General features: G+C 45.4%; 1 protein-coding gene across 1 annotated transcript in view; it reads right to left on the bottom strand.

Annotated features, from left to right (window-relative positions):
* Nucleotides 1-15,757, bottom strand: part of C2_1H3orf70 (chromosome 2_1 C3orf70 homolog) — a 141,585-nt gene extending 125,828 nt beyond the window's left edge. Inside the window, exon 1 of the mRNA XM_086955431.1 lies at nucleotides 15,091-15,757. Within this exon, the coding sequence (XP_086811557.1) occupies nucleotides 15,091-15,274 (184 nt within the window). The 5' untranslated portion in view covers nucleotides 15,275-15,757. The remainder of the gene's footprint in view (nucleotides 1-15,090) is intronic.
* Nucleotides 15,758-18,348: the final 2,591 nt, after the last annotated feature.

Here is an 18,348-nt window from a genome sequence, read left to right as displayed (position 1 = left end):
AGGTTTCTATATTTTCGACCCCTTACGATTTACTGCAAACACATGGATGTTACCCTGCAAAGAACAGAAAACCACTATACCTGGATTTTCATTCCCAAATGGTAAACATTTTTTAAAAGCCGCTCGTGATCCTCAAAGAAACCTGTGCAGCTTTAAAAAAAATAAAATCGGTTATTTTAAGCGGGTGCGGTTCAAGTCTTTAATAAATATTTACCGGGTTTTTACGAAAGTACAGAAACTGGTAGGGGTAGGTAGACTAAACTACTACACTCCAATTAAAGATAATGTAATACTTCCAGCAATTTTTAAAGGATCATATCTTTATAAATGGTACAACGCGGGGGTTACCAAGTTGGGTGACCTGATTAATCAAGAAGGGGATCGGACCTTTCAAGACATTAAAATACGGTTTCAGATAGAAAAGAGCCAATTATTTCAATACCATACGATTAGAAGTTTCTTGCATCACAAGACCGATGGACCGACCGGATTCAAGAAAAAATGAGATCATGGATAGACTGCGCTCAAATAATCCACCTAGGATAGGAACCATGTATTCCAGTTTTAATGATAAAATGCCAGATGATTTAGAAAGGATTGGGATTAGATGGCAAACAAAACTGAATATAGAGCCAAATATTTTTTCCAATGCTCTGATTTTGTCCCAAAAGTTTTTACTTTCCACTAAACTGCAGGCACAGTTTTATAAAACAGCTTTTTTTCTATACATTACACCGGGCAGCATAGCTAAATGGGGGAACGTGGCGGGGACTGTATGTCCTTGATGCCAAGAATACTCTGCAGATCAGACGCATATGTTTGCCACCTGCACAAAACTTAATCCACTCATTCAGCAAATTCAACTCTTTGTAGGGGCGGTTTTAGAGCAAGGGATACAACTCACAGCAGCCGAATTACTGTTAGGGTATGATGGAAGTACAAGGCCAGGGAGTCCATTTATCTTTGTAGCGATGACTATTTACAGAATTTGTATTGCAGCACACTGGAAAGACCCTAACCCACCCTCATTTACACAGTGGCAGGCCAGATTGCTGGCGACTTATAAACTGGAAAAGGCAATTTATGCAAAAAAAGGGAAAAGGGCCAGAAAGAAGGGTCTCGCGCTCTTGGAACAGCTAGAGAAATGGGCAGATGGTACACAAAGCTGAATTAAGCCGCATGTTGGCAAAAATATTCTTTTCTTCTAACTACTTTGGAATATTATGTAGTAACTTTTTTAGTAGGAAATGTTTGCTGTTCTCCCTTCTTTCTTTTCTTTTTTTGTTATTTTTATTTTATTCTGCTTGTTTTCCTTCTCTTTGATCTTATTTTTTTTAAGGTGGAGGGGGGGGGCCTGACAGAAATGGAGCAAAAGTATAATCTGTATATTGTTCATCATTGAATATAAATTTTTTTTTTAAAAAGTAAACATTTTTTTTTAAAAATTCATATGAACATCCATTGCAATGGGTTTAGTAAATATAATTCAAAATGTTGGGGTGCCAAAGCCTATGATTTTGAAAACGGCGGGGTTTGCAATCGCAAAATGGCTTTGTATGTCGGCCATCAAATTCAATAACCACATCGTTAAATTTTACACCATTCCATGCAGGCCAAATTACACCAAATGGATTTGATCCTCAGGCTTCTAGTACAGGGACACATCCCCTCAGACTTCAGTGTATCAACTTGCAGATCTTGTACCTATTATTATTATTATTATTATTATTATTATTATTAAGTGACATTTATAGAGCGCACTGACACCATGAGTTTCCTGTGCCAACCTATCAGTTTGCACATCTGTTAAGAACACATCGGTGACACATGAGATTGGTATCTCAACTACTGTTCAAGATAAAAGCACTGCATATTCAAAGTAGAGGCATAAGCGGTTGTATCTTTCGCCACTCCTCTGGGAATCAATCCTTTTATTTAAAGATCACATCCAGTGAGTAAATGTAACCATTAAATAGGAATGGTGGAAAAGGATCCATGCTTATCCTCTGCATAGAAAACAATCATTGGCAAACCCGATGGGTCTCAGCAATGCCCAACAAATGTCCTAGTCAATGTGTATGTCTTTTAACCATGCTGTCTAGCAGCACTGCTACTGTTCAGCATGGCTGAAAGTTACTGAAAGCCCAGAATCACAGGATGTTGAGCCAACACCAAGCCACTTTACCCCCCATGTTAGGTTCATTGTCCTGGCCCTTTTAACACAAAAAGCACTTTGAACTGACCTGCGCTGGCCCATTATAGTGCTTTTTTCAGAGACTTTCAGCCATGCTAAACAACATGGCTACAAGGCATTCACAATGACAAGGTCAATAGCTCAGGCATTGCTGAGATCTATTGGTTTTGTGAATACATGTTCAGTGTTGACAGGGTCTTGCTGAACAAATGGGGTAGCGATAGTGAGAAACAGTTCTGAAGCTTTGAAGTGAAGTGAGGATGTGGCGTAACGGCAAGAGCTGCCGACTTGGAAACCAGGTTCGAATTTCAGGGTCAGCCCAACAATTTGTGATTCAGGGCAAATCGCTTACGCTTCTCCTGCCTACGACAATGAATGTGTCATTATGTACTGTAACTGCTGAGCACTTAAAGCACTCCAATACCATTAGCTCGTGTTTTCTCCATGGCAAGACAGAGGACGGAGTGAGCACTCCAAAACCATCAGATTTTGCAAAAATTAAAGCAAACAAGTGCTGTTCGGTTTTAACAACTTTTTAAGAAAAGAATGTATTTATGTACACATGCATGCATTTTAGTGGTATGTGTGAATGCGTACAAGGGAGATGGCCTGAAAACACAAGTACTCCTATAGAGTGCTTGAAAACAAAGGAAACAAGCATTTGCAATGCAATGGGTATCGCATCTACGAAACTCCCAAAAATGCAAGAGCTATTGCATTGCAAATGGTTGTTTGCAAAAGCGCCCCAGGCCAAGGGGCGCGGTCGTCATTAACGTCTAAGCGTGGCATGGGGCACTTTAAATTAGAAGAAAAAAAACATTCTGCCTCGTTTAGTGCTGTAAATCGGCAGAAAAAACCAAAGGCGCACCCGCCAATGTGGTTTGCTGTGCTATGAGAAAAAAAAACCTTACGAGAGAGCGTGGTGAAAATAAGTTAACAAAATAGTGCTCGGAGGCTGTAATACTGAGCACCACCAGACGTTACAGGGGGTGTCCGCAAGGGAGGTTACAAATGAAGAAAAGGCAGTACTAAGGAGGGACTAACAAGCCTATTAACAAATTAGAAGCCGGCATTCACCAAGAACAATGACACAAGCCAATGAAAAATATGGGCGGAGAGTGGGCAGAGCTTCAAGTCCATACCTGAATACAGCATGCCAAGCAGAGCAGCGCATGCGCTGCCCAGGCTCAACCTCAAAATAGCTTTGCAAACCTAGAGAAGCGTAAGGAAGCATGTACTTAGTCCATGCGCTATGAGAGGGTCAAACACCAGAAGAGGGCATGGCGCCCGTATACCATGATGAATGGCATTAAAGAAAATGAGAGCAGTGCTGAAGGTTATCAATGGCAGAAGATAGGCAGCCGGTAAGCCTACAGATAGAACAAAACATGTATTTTTGAGACAGAGCATGCAGTGCCTAGCCAAGACCAAATTAGATGTAGTTATTTCGCTGGGACGGCCAAATCTAACCAAGACCAACTCAGACCTTCCCACTCACACAGTTCCACAGTGTGTGTTACACAATATCGGCTCCCATCATATGGTTACCAGTGAGGAGCCGATATCACACAGTGGGCACAATATTAGCTTGAAAGCCTTGTAGAGAACAAGTTTCCGGCCAAGTGTTTGGAGGCTCCGCTCAGCCGATGCCCCTTACAAGGTGTGAAACCTCCCCATGACATCAACAGCAGATTCAAAGGTCTCTTACAGGCCGTAAACCAGTACGGTACATTTAAAAGTGTTTTGGGATTTGCTCGGCACGCGTCCCTCCTCATGGTGAAAAAATATCACAAATTGTCTGGTATGCAAACTATCAACATGCAAAAGGGTGGGCTGAATACCCGGTTCAGATAACCCAGTTAATAATTTTAACTAATTGACACAGTCAAAGTGGGCTTCAAGCCCATAAATGCAAAACTTAGGGACCCGACTTTAACAGTGGCAAATTTGGACCAAAGCAAACAAAGACTAGGACATGGCTTGATAGACCCTAAATCTTCACTTACACCAAATTGGACATCCACCAAAAGTGCCTTAAATGGACTCCCGTCCTTCAATTACACGGCGCTCAGCCAGGGGCTTGAGGGGTGGGCATGTTCTCCATGCAGGCTGTAATACACCCTGCATGAAGAAGGGGAAAGTGCGCATGACTTGTTTGGGCAGCTCGACAGGGCTGACAAAACAGTTATTGTGCACTTAGGAGTGGGCAAATCACTCCTCCCCTGCCCTACTCCAAGCGCAGAGCAGCCCTGCCCACCCACCAGCACACAAAACAGCAAGAAGCATAAAATGATAATAACGCAATGTCATTTTATGTTTCTATCACGTATGCAACGCACTGCTTAAAAGCAGTGGAGCCGCCAATGTAAAAACCTTATTAAATACCTTGGTTTATAAAGTACATAAAAAAAGGCACAAAACTAAACAAACACAATAAAGTGCCAAGAGAGATGGACTTTATTATTAGGATACTAAATGAATCAGCAGCTTTCCACAGTAAAAAATGTTCCAGGGGATTGTCTGCCAGAGTAATATTGCCTAGTGTCTTTGACTAAAGAATTGCTGTATAATCTTCACAAACATAAAACCACTGAGAAAAGGGCATCGTCCCCTTGGAGCATTTGCAGCAAGGATACTTTTTTATCAGAATTAGATCCTGTTTTCCAAAACCTGGCAAAGTCATCAATTTTAATTGCTTCTCGGGTGTGTGCCAAGTCTCCCTCTGTTTCTTTTTTGTCGATGGCCTCATCAGCTTTTAGCTGGCCTAGTTACCTCTGCCCCTTTCTTCTCTATACATTGCACCTAGTGTGGTCTGGATCATATAGACTTCTCAATAACTCCTGCTTCACCAGCTTACAGGTGACAACAAGTAAGGCTTTAAGCAGGGCATCATTCTTTGAGAGGACCACTGAAGCTTGCAGCTTTGTGGAAATACCCGCTGAAGGAGTACGCGTCTCGTCAAAGCCATTCATGGTAGAGAAACGAGCACCGACTAAGACCTTTTCCCTCATGTTTAAATAATCATCCAACTCACAATTAGCTCTATGACTGAAGATACTCACTTGGCTGCTATGTTCAAAATACTGATCACTTAATTTGCTGCTGGGATCAGACAGAATAGTTGGGTATGACCACTTCGACCCTTTCAGTGATGGAAATGTATGTAGATAATTAAAAATGTCCAAACAAACTTAAAAAGAATTAATAATAGTTGCTTTAAGTTCCGCTACACAGGTGAATCTAGCATGGGTGTCCAAAGAGAAGCGTTCATTAATAGTGCTTCAACCAGGATTAACGATGATGTTTAGAGAGAGAAATTAAGTTGTACCTTAGAGTTCAGAAATTAAGGAGGACTACATCATCTACGGGGGCCACTACCACCTTATACACCCAGTGCCCTCTCCGACTGAACAGAAGTCATACTATAGCCGTAAGATTGTCAAGTGGAGTTATGCAGTTTGCTTGATTCATGTGGTTACTTTTTCACATACGGGGACATTACTGGCATGATGTGCAAGGTGCAGAACAAATATTAGAAAATGTTATGTATTTATATACTGACAAATTCCAGATAATTGATAGCCAAGGAGCTCCCTCACGCAACCCTAATACGCTCATGATAGCCAAAAACATGGGCTGGTTGGATACCATAATATCATATAGAGAAATTCATTACATAATAATATGTTGTCCTAAATATTATTTAGATTGGTGGTTCCATCCATCATCTCACGTTTCCAAGGTAAATAAACCATTCCATGAACAAATAAACGTTTTCTCTGGGACCCTGGTACACAGAGTCAAAGTCAACCTATGCAAACTCACGTAAAACACATTTTAAACATGCAGAACATTGGATCACGTTCAAACAAATCATAATAGTATCTGGAGTTTTCAGTTTATTCTAGAGTACGCTCTTTTCAAGAGCCCTAAAGTGAGGAAGCAGCCAGCCAACAAAAGTCAATAGAGCTAGTAGGCAATTTATAAAGCAAGATGTATAGTAGGCGGGATAAAAGTTCCGCAATGCAGTTACAGCAAAATCTACCATGTAAAGTCACCCTGGAACATTTAGATCTCCCTCTGGTACGTCACACGTTTTTGTGAGGACCAAGTCAACACATTCAGGCAGAGCCATCAAAGGATGAGCTCCTGTTTCAATGTTTTAAAAAAAAGCAAAGTCCTGCAGGGAAACAGACCATAGAGTTAATCCAGCACCTGGCCTCATCTGCTTTATCCGCCCTAGCTATCTCATCAATAATATGGTAAGATTGCGTTAAATTTTGCAAGTAAATTTTGCAGCATAAGCACGAGCCCTGAATAAGTGTGGGCCTGGGGAAGAATATCGACCACTCTGACCCGCTTCTGACGAGCCTTAGCATCCACACAAAGTAGGCTACAGCATCCATCTGGCTAATTGCAGGTGGACACCATATGATGAAGCGATGCCGAATCATTCATCAGCTTACTCCTCCTCTAGCCTCATTTCCCTATTGCAAAGCGCTGGACACTCGAAGAGCAGTAGTGCTGCACAGCACAAACACATTCAATAAATACATGTTGCAGCATTTCCTTACAAAATTGATTAGTGTTACTAATTTGACTACTCTTACTTGCAAGGAAAATGAGTCACAGTACATGAGATAAGGATTCAAGGGCAGGACCTCAGAGAAGAAAGCCAGGTCCTCCCTTATACTCAAGTGTAAGCCTTCAATATTCAGAAGCAAAAATGTCCTATGAGCAGAACACAACTGGGCTAACTGCGGATTGAGCACAGTAGAGAAGTGTGAGTGCTTTTGTCACCAGTTTCACCAGGTCATTTTACCAGGAGTGTACGTGGGAAAATTCACAAATACTATCTACCTCCCAATTTTACACTTGAGCCTGACGCAAAGTGAGATGAAACTTCAATCTCTCGTTTTACTCAGAAATTTTGCAGCAGTACACACGCTAAATGTAAAAAACGAAGTATTAACATATGAAAACAGACTCACACATCTTTTAAGCGAATTACACCTCTTTGTTTTTTTACAGCCAGGTGATATTTAGCACAAAAATGCACTCCTTACTAAGTGGATGTCACTTGCTCGTGCATCTACATTTTACATATGCCTCTAAATGACCCCTTTAGATAAAAATTACAACTTTCTTAAGAAACTAAGCCTCTGTGTAGAAGATGCCTCTCATGGTTGATGGGCCCCTCCGTTGGTGACAGTCAGCATAGTGGGTTATATGTAACTATATCTTCACAGAAGACTTTCAGGACGTATGCAGCCTGGGGCAGCATATATTGCATCGCCTCATGGCGATCAATACGGACTCACTCCTTGCTGAAAATCACATGCTCAGGTGATGAAACCCATTGGTGCCCAAGCAGGAAATTCCATCATTTCAGGAGATAATGGGTCATATCTTTACTTCAACTTAATCTCCAATCAAATCATTTTGCTTGCTAGCAACCCTAATCATAGGCTGCATTATAAATTGTATTTTGCCACCAGGAGAATCTTGTCATCTGGAAAGAGCAGGACACTGAATTATAGTCCTGGAAAAGTGAAGGGGCTCTCGACGCTTGGATCCTAGGAACATAAGTGACTAAGATCGCATCAGATTTCATTGGCTGACCCATGAGGGGAGCAGGATTCGTCATCTGGTCGGAGAGCTGGGTCTGCAAGCGGAGGAGGAACAGATTTGTTAGTCAGATCATGCTCGATAGAACGGCGCCCTGTGTTCCAGTACCAGGCAGAAAATGTATTTATTGATGCTTTAAAGGCTCAATTAAGCCAGAAACATCAACAAACACTCAGTTTGCGCTAGAATATGCGGACAAATGGGCGGTCACAATAATTTCAGAATTTTACTATTGGATATGTAAATACAGGCAAGTCAGCATGGCAAAGGAATGATTTTTCTTCTGTTTTTGTGTTATCCTTATAGAGATATTTGATATACGTAGCTTTAAAGTTAAAGTAAAATAATAATATTATGTACTACTTTGATTCAATAATAATGGCCTGACAACTCCTGACTCTGGGTCTGCAGCACTAAAAGAATTAAGTGTCTGTTGCGACAAGTCGTGTTGTCGCGTTCCCTCTAACAGCCAGCAGCCATTCTCCAGGAAGGATCTGTCACAGGTCTGGACCTGAGCCTCCTTCTGTGTCCTAGGGAGAGGATAATCCTGGAGCTGGCTGTGTGATCTGAACCGAAGCGCAGCATACGTCAAGTGGCTCCAGGAGGGCACTGTTTCTGGAGAAGCATTTTTGCAAAAGCCATGAAAGGCTCTGAAGATTCCCAAAGACGGTATTTGGAGCTCTTTGTACCACCTAAACAAAAGCAATGTTTTTGCAGCTACTCAGTACTCAGTTTTGATCAAATATGTTCTTGGTCCTTTACCAAAGATTGACAGGTCTCCAACGTCAGCATCAGCTTCCTAGACCATCTAGTACTGAGGCGCCTGTTATGTTATGTTATGTTAAATGCAATTTATAAAGCGCACTGACACCGAAGCTTCCTGGCGCTGATAGACAGAACAGATGAGGGGGGAGCATAGATGACAAGATCTAGCCAGAGGTGGGGAAGAGATGGGTTTTTAACATTTTTCTGAAGTTCGAGAGGGAAGGAAATCTCCTACCACAGCTGTCTGGTCATTTTTCACCTGCATGGCCCGTCTTCAGCTGTATTTTGTAACTACTCATTTTATTTATACTTCATTGGGTCACTCTATTTGATTTTCCAATGAATCCTCGGTGCGGTGGCCATGCAAGAGATCTTCTCCTCGATGTGCCGCGTGCCCCTCGAAGCGCTATCACAACACAAGCTGGTGTCATCAGGAATCCTGAGACCATCCGCAATAGGCTTCAGCACTGGAGAGAAGAGGGCACTTTTGTGGCCATCTCATCTCCCTCCTTGTTACAGCAGTGGTACTGAAGAAGGCAGACTCTATTATCTCTAGCTTGGTGTGCTGCCCTGCACACTTTCCGCTTGGGGATTGCAGCAGGCCCATGACCCGCTACAATAAATGCACTAGACCGCCACCAAATGTGAGGGACGCACCAGGAATGTTTTGAAAAGAAAAAGAAAAGAAAACCACAACAGACTCCTGAGGGAATATCAGACCATCCTACAATCTCAGCCTCCCACTCACAATGGTAATCCGCGGACGAGTCAAGTTGGATTATGGGATAAAAGTAGGCTAGAGGATTATCCAACTCAAGTGTGCTTAGTGCTTTATAAATGTAGTCTGGGTGGCCCCATTGAGAATGGACCTGCTCTCCATTCTTGCCCAGGCGAGCCTTGACTCCTAGGAACCACGGTAAAACTGTACATTTATGAAACCTTAAACAATGGCCAGATCGGGCCTTCTAACCAGACAAATGCTTCCGAGCCCCAAGAGCTGGATGACAAGGGACGCTTTACTGCAAAGTGATTGCACTCAGGCAATGCTCAAAAGAAGGAGGTAGCTGTGCTCATGGAAGGCTCTCACTGAATGTCACACGCTAGTAATATAGTAAAGTGGTGCTCCAGGACAAAGGTTGGCTACCATACAACCTCAAGACATAAACCCCAATGTTGGGGTAAACATAATCAATTTCCCGAAGCATCAATAGTTCAGGTACTCTACAGAATACCTGAACTACTGATTCCTCAGCAATTTGATGACTGACTTCTTTGAGTTCTTAGGACTCTCTCTGTGTTGATGCTCTCATAGCAAGATCCCCACTGTTGTCACATACCCAGCAAACATTAAGATACTATCGGCCCTTAGTGAATTCTCTCATTGGTACCAGACGCCCAGGCACATTTGTTTCCTGAAAACATATTGAACACCTTCCACTCAGGTACCTGATGATATTAATATTAAATGACTGTTAAACAGCATTGCCTATGATATCAACTTGCAGTGACAATTGTTCTCTTAAATAGGGATTGGTCCATGTCCAATATGGGATTAGAGACAATGTCTTTGCCTAAAATATAGATATAATTTAGTGAAAGAAGGGTGACAATAGCACTAGAGACACAGTTCGTCTTATTTTGCGCCCTTGCAACTCACCTTTGGAAGTGGCAACAAGTTGGTCGCCTGTGAATTTCTACTAATCGCAATCAACCCCACATAACATCTTGGTCAATTGTGAAACTCGGAGTAAGCATGGGCGAATTTTGTGAATTTGCGATCCGCGAATTTGCGCATTTGCGAATTTGCGATCCGCAAAATTTGCAAATTCGTGCGAATTTGCAGATTTTTTTATTTTTGCGTGTTCGTGGGTGTCCGCGGGGCGCTCTGCGTGTTCGCGGGTGTTCGTGGGGCGCTTTGCGTGTTCGCAGTTTTTTTTTGCCTGGTTAATCACTGCCACCCTCTCGTTTTTTATGCCCTTCTGCCCTTTGTACCACTCGTTTCTGTGCCCTTCTGCCCTCTGCCCCACTCATTTTTTGTCCCCTTCCGCCCTCTGTCCCACTTTTGTGCGCTTCTGCCCTCAGCCCCACTTAGAATGGCGCAGGCAAGCTGCCAGCGCCATTCTAAAATAGCTACAAAGAGCTTCAACAGGAAGCACTAATAGATAAAGTAAAGCAGGTGCTCGAGTTGAAGGTCAAATTAAGTTACACAATCATTAATCTCCCCAACTTTGGGGTGATTAATGATTGTGTAACTGAATTTGAGCTTCAACTCGAGCACCTGCTTTACTTTATCTATTAGAGCTTCCTGTTGAAGCTGACTTTTGTAACTATTTTAGAATGGCTCTGGCAGCTTGCCGGCGCCATTCTAAAAGAGTTACAAAAGTCAGCTTGAACTTTTGACCCAATCCGATCCGCTTGCGGATTTTGCGGGAAATTCGCGAATCTCGTGGATTGGGAATTTACCAAAAATCCGCAAAATCCGCGAGCGGAACAGATTTTCTGCCCATGCTTAGTCACAATGACAAGTCAATGGCACTCTTATTAGAGCAAGGTCAGTTGAACTACAAGAGATGAATATGAAACTAAAGAGGAGTGAGGGATATAGGAAGGCAAGTAAACAGGCTAGCAGATGGATTGCCCAAATAGCAATGCTGCAGAAAAAAAATTAGATGAAAAAATGGAGAGGGGAAAATGGCTACGATAAATAATACTATTTCGAGTAGGCCAGGCTGACCAGTGAATATTTAACATTTTCCAAATTAAAGACTGACAATCAATCTGAGCAGTGAATGTGATTTCATTTTGATGAGCTGATGAAATGGTTGACTCTGATCAGATGAGGCAACCAAGTGCAATCGCTTTGTTGTTTTGATTATTTGATAAATATATTCAGTACATATTAAGTGCCACATAACTACTTGGAGAGGCTTCAAAGAACAGTGGCAGAACCAGGGTTGCCCTGGCAAATCTTTTCAGACCAGTTTCCATATGGTGCATCTCGATCGAGGGCAGAGAGCGTGCTTGACCACTACAATGGGGTTTGGGAGGATTCCCCCGCCTAGACAATTTTGGAGAAAATGGCAAAAATTGTGTATTTGACAACACATATTTCATTATATATTCAATTGTATTTGTTTTTAAAGAACAGTAAATGATGACCTTACAGTGCACCAGGATAAAGCAACCTTTATTGGGGCTCTTCAATGATTACCCCACTATCACTCTTCAACAGTGCCTCTCATCTGTCCATAGCACAAACTCGGGATTCAGAATGTAACACAGTGGTTGCGGTTGACTTTACTAATAAGAATGTATCTCTACCTAAACAAACTTTTTTTAGCATAATTAGAATAACAAAATCCTGGGGCAAAAAAATAACGTCTTTAACCTAGATTGCAAATGTAATTTATGAACTGAACAATAACAACATGATCTTTGTGACAAAAGCAGTAACCCCTGAGCTAAACGCATAAAATACTGTTTTGTAACAAAGGCAGCCCCCACCACCCTTCCAAATTCCCAGGAAAATGCCCAGCACAACCAATCTGGCCTTGGGCACAATCAAGCCACACAGTGACAATAACCAAACTGCTTAGAGGTTGCTTTTGTGTAATCTCTTAGGTCGTCCAATTCCACAACATAGAAAAAAAAATGTTGATAAAGCTAGGCAAATCAATTGAGAATGAATGCTTATTTATTCTGTTTTGCCCCCTTAAGTACTATATCAAGGCCTGAAGATATGATATGATCAGTCGTAACGCATAGTGACAGCAACTGTCAATACGTACTTAATGAAGTAGGTAGTACAGTGTGCTCGCAAAATAAAAGTAAAGCTCCCGGATTGCTTACATTTGCACTATTCCCTGGTAATTTTGCAATCACATGTTCAAATGTCATTTTTTGGCATCAGAAGGTGTAAAAAAATGTTTCCTCCTGAGCATTACCTGCAAATGTTCGGTCAATAGTGGTACATAATTGCTCAGCACAGGTGCAAATTCATGTGATCTGCTTGTGGGTATTATTTGAGGTTAAAAAAGACGTGTAATCTTGCAGGGGTGCACCTGTCACAATGCAATGTTATGTTTAGTGCATTTGATTGTGCTTTTCTCCCATTTGTTTGATGCTTCAGTGCTTTCAGAGTCTGACAGCCCTTTAATGGTCTGGGATTCTCGTGGACCACATTCAAGGTGGTCTTAGGACACTGTGTTTGGCATAGTTTATGAATGCATTATATTGGCTAGTGTATATAACTCCCTTATGTATGATTTACTGCTGGTTCATATTGGACAGTTGCTGGGTACTTCTTGCCATGGGTCTTAATGCACCACGAGTATGCATTATAAAATAGTATAATACATAGTATTCTGTAATCCACGTATAAATGGCAGTCTCTGATTTCTTCATAATCAGTGACTTGTGGCGCACCCAGTCTCCAATTATAAAGAAAAAATGTCATAACTGCACTATTATAAGATATTACAGTTGAGTCCTGACAACAAAATGCCTGCTGCCAGAGCCAACAGCTGAGGTGAAAGGCAGGTCAGAGAGCTTAAGCAGCTGTTTTAAGCAACAAAAATGGAACTTTGCTTTGATTCTTCTGCTCTAATTTAATTGCTTACAATGACGATTTGCCACTAATATTTAAACAGGTTTTTGATCGGTTTAATTTTGCATTAGATGCTCCTTCATGTTTGCAAACAGGCTCTTTCTTTCATATGAAAGAGCTACACACCAAGGTGTTAAGTAGTTTATGGTAAAGGTGATGGTGTGATCATGCATTATACAGGTTAAAGTACCCCCGGCATACATAAGGATATTGCAAGTCACCACGGAGTTCCAAATGCTTTAAAGGATCTCTGCCTTTGGCCTTGCTCCTCTATATGGTTATTGTACTCTTCAGTGATTTGCAATATCCTTGCAATGTATGGCAGAGCTAATATATCGTTCTGCGTTTCCAGTAATGTTTTACTACAATCACTGGAGCGGAATTTCAGCTTTACTTGTAAATGTCTTTTATTTCAAGCACAGGAATTAAGACTGCCTGTGAATTTGCACACAAGCTTAGTTTCTGGGACGCAGATACGTGTCCCAGCGGCCAGGAAGCATTATGAAAGTGCCCGTGCTCGCCAGAGATGAGAGATGGAGTGCGCGCAGAGGAGATTCCTCTTTTGCTAAGCCCTGGGCAAGCCGCGAGCGCAGCAGACTGAATCGGAGCCCAGCCGCCGCGCGCAGGCGAGCCTCCCTCCAGCATCCTTTCATACACTGCCTGTCTGAATCGATTGTCGATTATGATGGCAGCCTTCAGCGCACGAAGCTGTCACTCTTCAGCCGCGGGTCTTTTTCCCAGTCTGATATAAGAAAGTCACTAAACAAAAAAAGTGTATGTGTGTGGTGGGTGGGGTGGGGGGGGGCGAGGAGGTACATGTTGAAATAGAAAGGTTTTTTTTTTATCCGGCTCAGAAACACAAAGCAGCGCTTGCTCGCTCCTGCATGGTCTATAGCAGGTGAGACCCACCAGCGCGCGCATTTAGGCAGCTTTGGGGCATTATTTTAAATTGCTGGGATAACGCAAGGGGTGCACCCGGCAGGACACCCAGAGGCGGAGTTTACCAATATCACGAGACGTCATCTGAGGGCGAAGCACGCAAAAACAATCGCACACCCAATGTTCGTAATAACATGGAGGCGCGCGGACATAAATTGATTTGAACCCGTACACATTTGCAACCCTGCAAACACGAATTATAATTGTGTGATGCTGAAGCCTGCTCGTACGCCCCCATAACCCTGTTCTGTCGGTATATTTCCCTCGCAGAGCAGCTGCGCCTGATCTGTTTTTATAGTTTGGTCCACTGCCCAGAAAAGAGATTATTTTCATACTTCAATCACAGTGGCAGATTTGCTTTTCGTCGAGCTCTCGCGCCATATGCACGCCGGGGAAGCAATGCCAGGGAAGGGGGCGGTGTTGTGAGCTCTGTGCCGCCCGATAAGAGCAGGAGCGGAGGCGAGGGATGCACTGGAATGCGGCGCATAGGCAGGGTGCCCGGCGCCCTCACCTCTCATGCGTGTGAAAAACTCGTTCTGAGCAGTCTAGCTCTGTCTTTGAAAGTGGGAAATGTCGTTCCGAAATTGTGCAGCAATATTTATCTCAGAGACTTTGGAAATTGGCCAAAAGTTGAAAGCTGGGGAGAGAACCCTCGGAGCGCCCCGGGTGCAGCCGGCCTGCGCGCGTATTGTGGCTCAGACGGGTACCTAGAACGAGGTATGGTGGGCCCATGTCATAGTTCTATGTGTCCTAGTCCCGTGTGCTACATCACCACAGGCGTGGGCTGTCGGTCCGTGCCAGGAGCGTCACGTGAAGAAACACACCACGCCGTGCAACAATCATACACACACTTCCCACACAATCTTCCTTTGTAAGTGGCTCCTTCAGCTTTATCTGTGGCCCAATGCGCGCCCCCAAACCAAAAGAATCCGCCCCAGAGACAGCACTAGGTACTTACAGTGGCACCAGCCCAGGTGGCAGCACCAGTGCAGGCGGAAGCACTTCCCGTGGCTGTGCGTGGCACACATGGAGAGCCCGTCGCAGGGCTGGAAGTCCGGCCGCCCGGCGCAGCTGCGGGCCAGCGCCTGCGCCTCGTCCACTTTGTCACTCTTGAGCGCCTTCAAGGCGGCTGCGGCCGTCATGCTCCTGACGGTGGGGCGAGCGGGGATCCGCTCCCGGGAGATGTCAGTGCCTGAAGGCGGCCGGGGGTCCCTCCTCTGTGTCCTGGAGCGGAGGGGGTTCGAGAGATCCTTTCAGAGCCCAGCTGATGGGCGATCCCTCCCCTAGGAGCCAAGTGAGGGCTGCAGGATGGGCACGGTCTGCACCAAAAGAAGCTCTTCAGGGGGACCGAGTCTTGCCCAGGAGGGAGCCCTGCGTGCGGGCAGGTGGGCGACGACCCGCTTCTGGGAGTCCGGAGGGGTGGGCGGGGTCCTCCCTCGGACAGTAAAGTGAGGCGGACGCCGGACGGGGTCCTCCTCTCTCACTGTCACGGGGAAGCTGCGAAGCTGGCAGCTCTGTCACTGGCAGCAGCTGAGGCAAGCAGAACCCACCCTCCGGAGATGGCATCAGACGAGGCGGACACTTGGGGACCCCAAGCGCCGGATGTCAGTCGAGGCTCTGGACCCGCCCCAGGATGGGAGCCGCCCGCTACCCACCCCCTGCTCTGGAACCCGACACGCCATGGCCGGTCTGCTCAGCCCACTAGCTCGCCTCCCTGTCTGTTCAACCAGCCCCTGTGACAAGCACTGGCGCCCCTCCCACAGCCACGAGACTGTCAGATCCGTCCGGGTCTGCCTGACCTCCAGGGAATATCCATCGCTTGAGCATTGCGGAGGAGCCTAACAGGGCGTGCACACCCCCAAACATGTGGCCCCGCATCTCTCAGAGCCCGGTAGGAATTTCACACCCAAGCCTAACTGGCTCAGCACCACCTCACCAACCCCAAAGCAGCCTGAGAGTGGGGAACCCAACACCCACAGACCGTGATTATGGGGAACCATAGGACTGACGTGGACCCCTCCCCTCCGGAGTTTATAGCACCCCACACATCAGGACAGTGATACAGCTGTACCCTCGGGCTCCCCCCCCCCCCACCACTCCCGTCCCTCCTCTAAGAACTGACTGGTACTCTGAGCCGCCGTGAGCCCAACTCCCTCTCTACTCCTAAGTGTCTCGAAGTTTGTCTGAAACCTCACACCCACTGGGACCTTCATCTTGTCGAGAACCCAAACACCTTCCTGAGTCTGCTAGGGACCCACACCCCGAGTCTGAAGGGAGCCTCGCCCCTGGGTTTCAAATGGAGCCACGCCCCCTGGGCCTGAAAACAAGCACGCTTCCCCAGAACCTGACCTTGAGCGTCGCTCATCTAACCCTGACGCAAACCCACGTCCTGAGGCGCTGATGAGGCCGGGCAGATGCGTCAACTGCAACTCACTCTGCGCGGCACCAACGCCCCTCACATGCCCCGAGCAGAGCTCACGTGCTGCAAAGAGGGTTGTTTATATTTTCAACTATTTACTCCTCCATTGCCATATTCATAATCAATACCACCCCGGTTAGTGCCCTGCACTGACTCCGTTACTCTCTCCTTGGACCGATTACTGTCCGGAGCAGAGAAAGCCAGAGTAAGGCCGCATCAATGAACACCTCACCAACAAAACGTAATTGCAATGTACTGATGGTCCACGTTTAGGGACACTCTGGAATGGAGAATGGTAACTGACGAGGAGGCACAAGTGTAATTCATGGAGTGAGCAGGTCAAACCTAAGTCATAAATAATTACTTCCTATCGCCCTACTTGTTTCCCTTTCAGTGTGACATTATTCTGTAGGAAATACTCGTTAACAGTCGCATTGGTTCATCGAGACCCGCGTTGATTGATGGCAGGTGAACAGATGGGAGATTGGCCAAGTGGATGGATGAGTGAGTGCATGGCTGGATTTGAATGCATGAACATAAGAATAGACGAGAGACTAGGGACCAGATCTACGACAAATTCGCATATGGCAGTGCAGCGATTAAAGTTACTGCGTTGTGTTGCGAAAAACGGAGAGAGCGGACAGAGCTCGGTCTACTAAGATATGACGCTGTTTTCCTCTCTTTAGGGTGACATGCGCCAGTGCACACACCCTTGCGCAATACAGCAAGGGCGTGTGCGTTCTGTACAGAATAATGTTTGCACTAGAAGAGAACCATTCCGGTAAAGAAACTATCCCTTAACACTTTTCCTCCTTGTAATTGTGCTATACAATGCAATGCAGGATTCAAGCAAAGTAGGAAAAACGTTGGGAAACTATCCAGTGCAATTCCTGATTTGCCTTATATAGTACATCAGGCTTAACACGTTGCATCAGGTTTGCATTACAAAAGATATGCAAACCTGGAGCACAGTGTTAGTAAATCTGAGCCTGAGTGAATAGACGAGTAAGTCCATGGATGGGTAAGCAGTAGTGACAGCATGATATTGTATCTCCTGCTGCAAATGGGACTGCAGCTTTCTCGGCACCTTGCACTTGTCCACCCAGGTACTCACCCATACACATGTATGTCACCAGGCTAGGTCGCCCCCACTTCTGCCTGCCTGCTACCTGCTGCCTGCCAGTTAGCTTCCAGGCTTCCAGTTTTTGCTGCTTCAGACGACCCAGCCGCCGCTGAGCCGCCCGCCGCAGACTCTTCCCGCCGCTGCCTTCCTGCGGCCCGCCCCTGCCAGCCCATTCGCCGCCCCGCTCCCGCTACCCAGATGCTCCTCCCTCCCGGCTCCTTACTTATGATGTCCCCAGAGCGACCGCGCAGCGGACGCGTGCAGCAGACGCGTGCAGCGGGCGCGCCGATTGTGCGCCAAAGGTGCGCCAAAGGCAAGCCCGTCTGCGCCCGTCCGCGCCTGGACTGCGCCCAGCGCCAGAAACCCTGGATCCCGACGAAGCCAACGTACCCGACGAACCTACGATGCCGCCATCCTCCTCGCACTCAACACTGGCCGGAACCCCACCTGCTACCTAGCCACCCCGAAACGCACCCACGGACCCTTCACTTGCCAGGAGTGCAAATTCACCTCCATCCGCCCAGGACCAGCACCCGCCAAACCTACCACCAGCAAGAATCACCTCTGTAAAGGTACATTCCTAGTCAGAAGTTCAAGCTCGAAAGGCTAATAATAAATAACCGCACTCCAGGCTTTAGAACAGTTGAATCTCCACGCAGTAGATGAGAGCAAAT

This window comes from Lissotriton vulgaris, chromosome 2_1, assembly GCF_964263255.1.
Source record: "Lissotriton vulgaris chromosome 2_1, aLisVul1.2, whole genome shotgun sequence".
Classification (NCBI taxonomy): domain Eukaryota; kingdom Metazoa; phylum Chordata; class Amphibia; order Caudata; family Salamandridae; genus Lissotriton; species Lissotriton vulgaris.
Note: the sequence above shows the minus strand (reverse complement) of the source record. Positions and strands in the feature narration are given on the sequence as shown.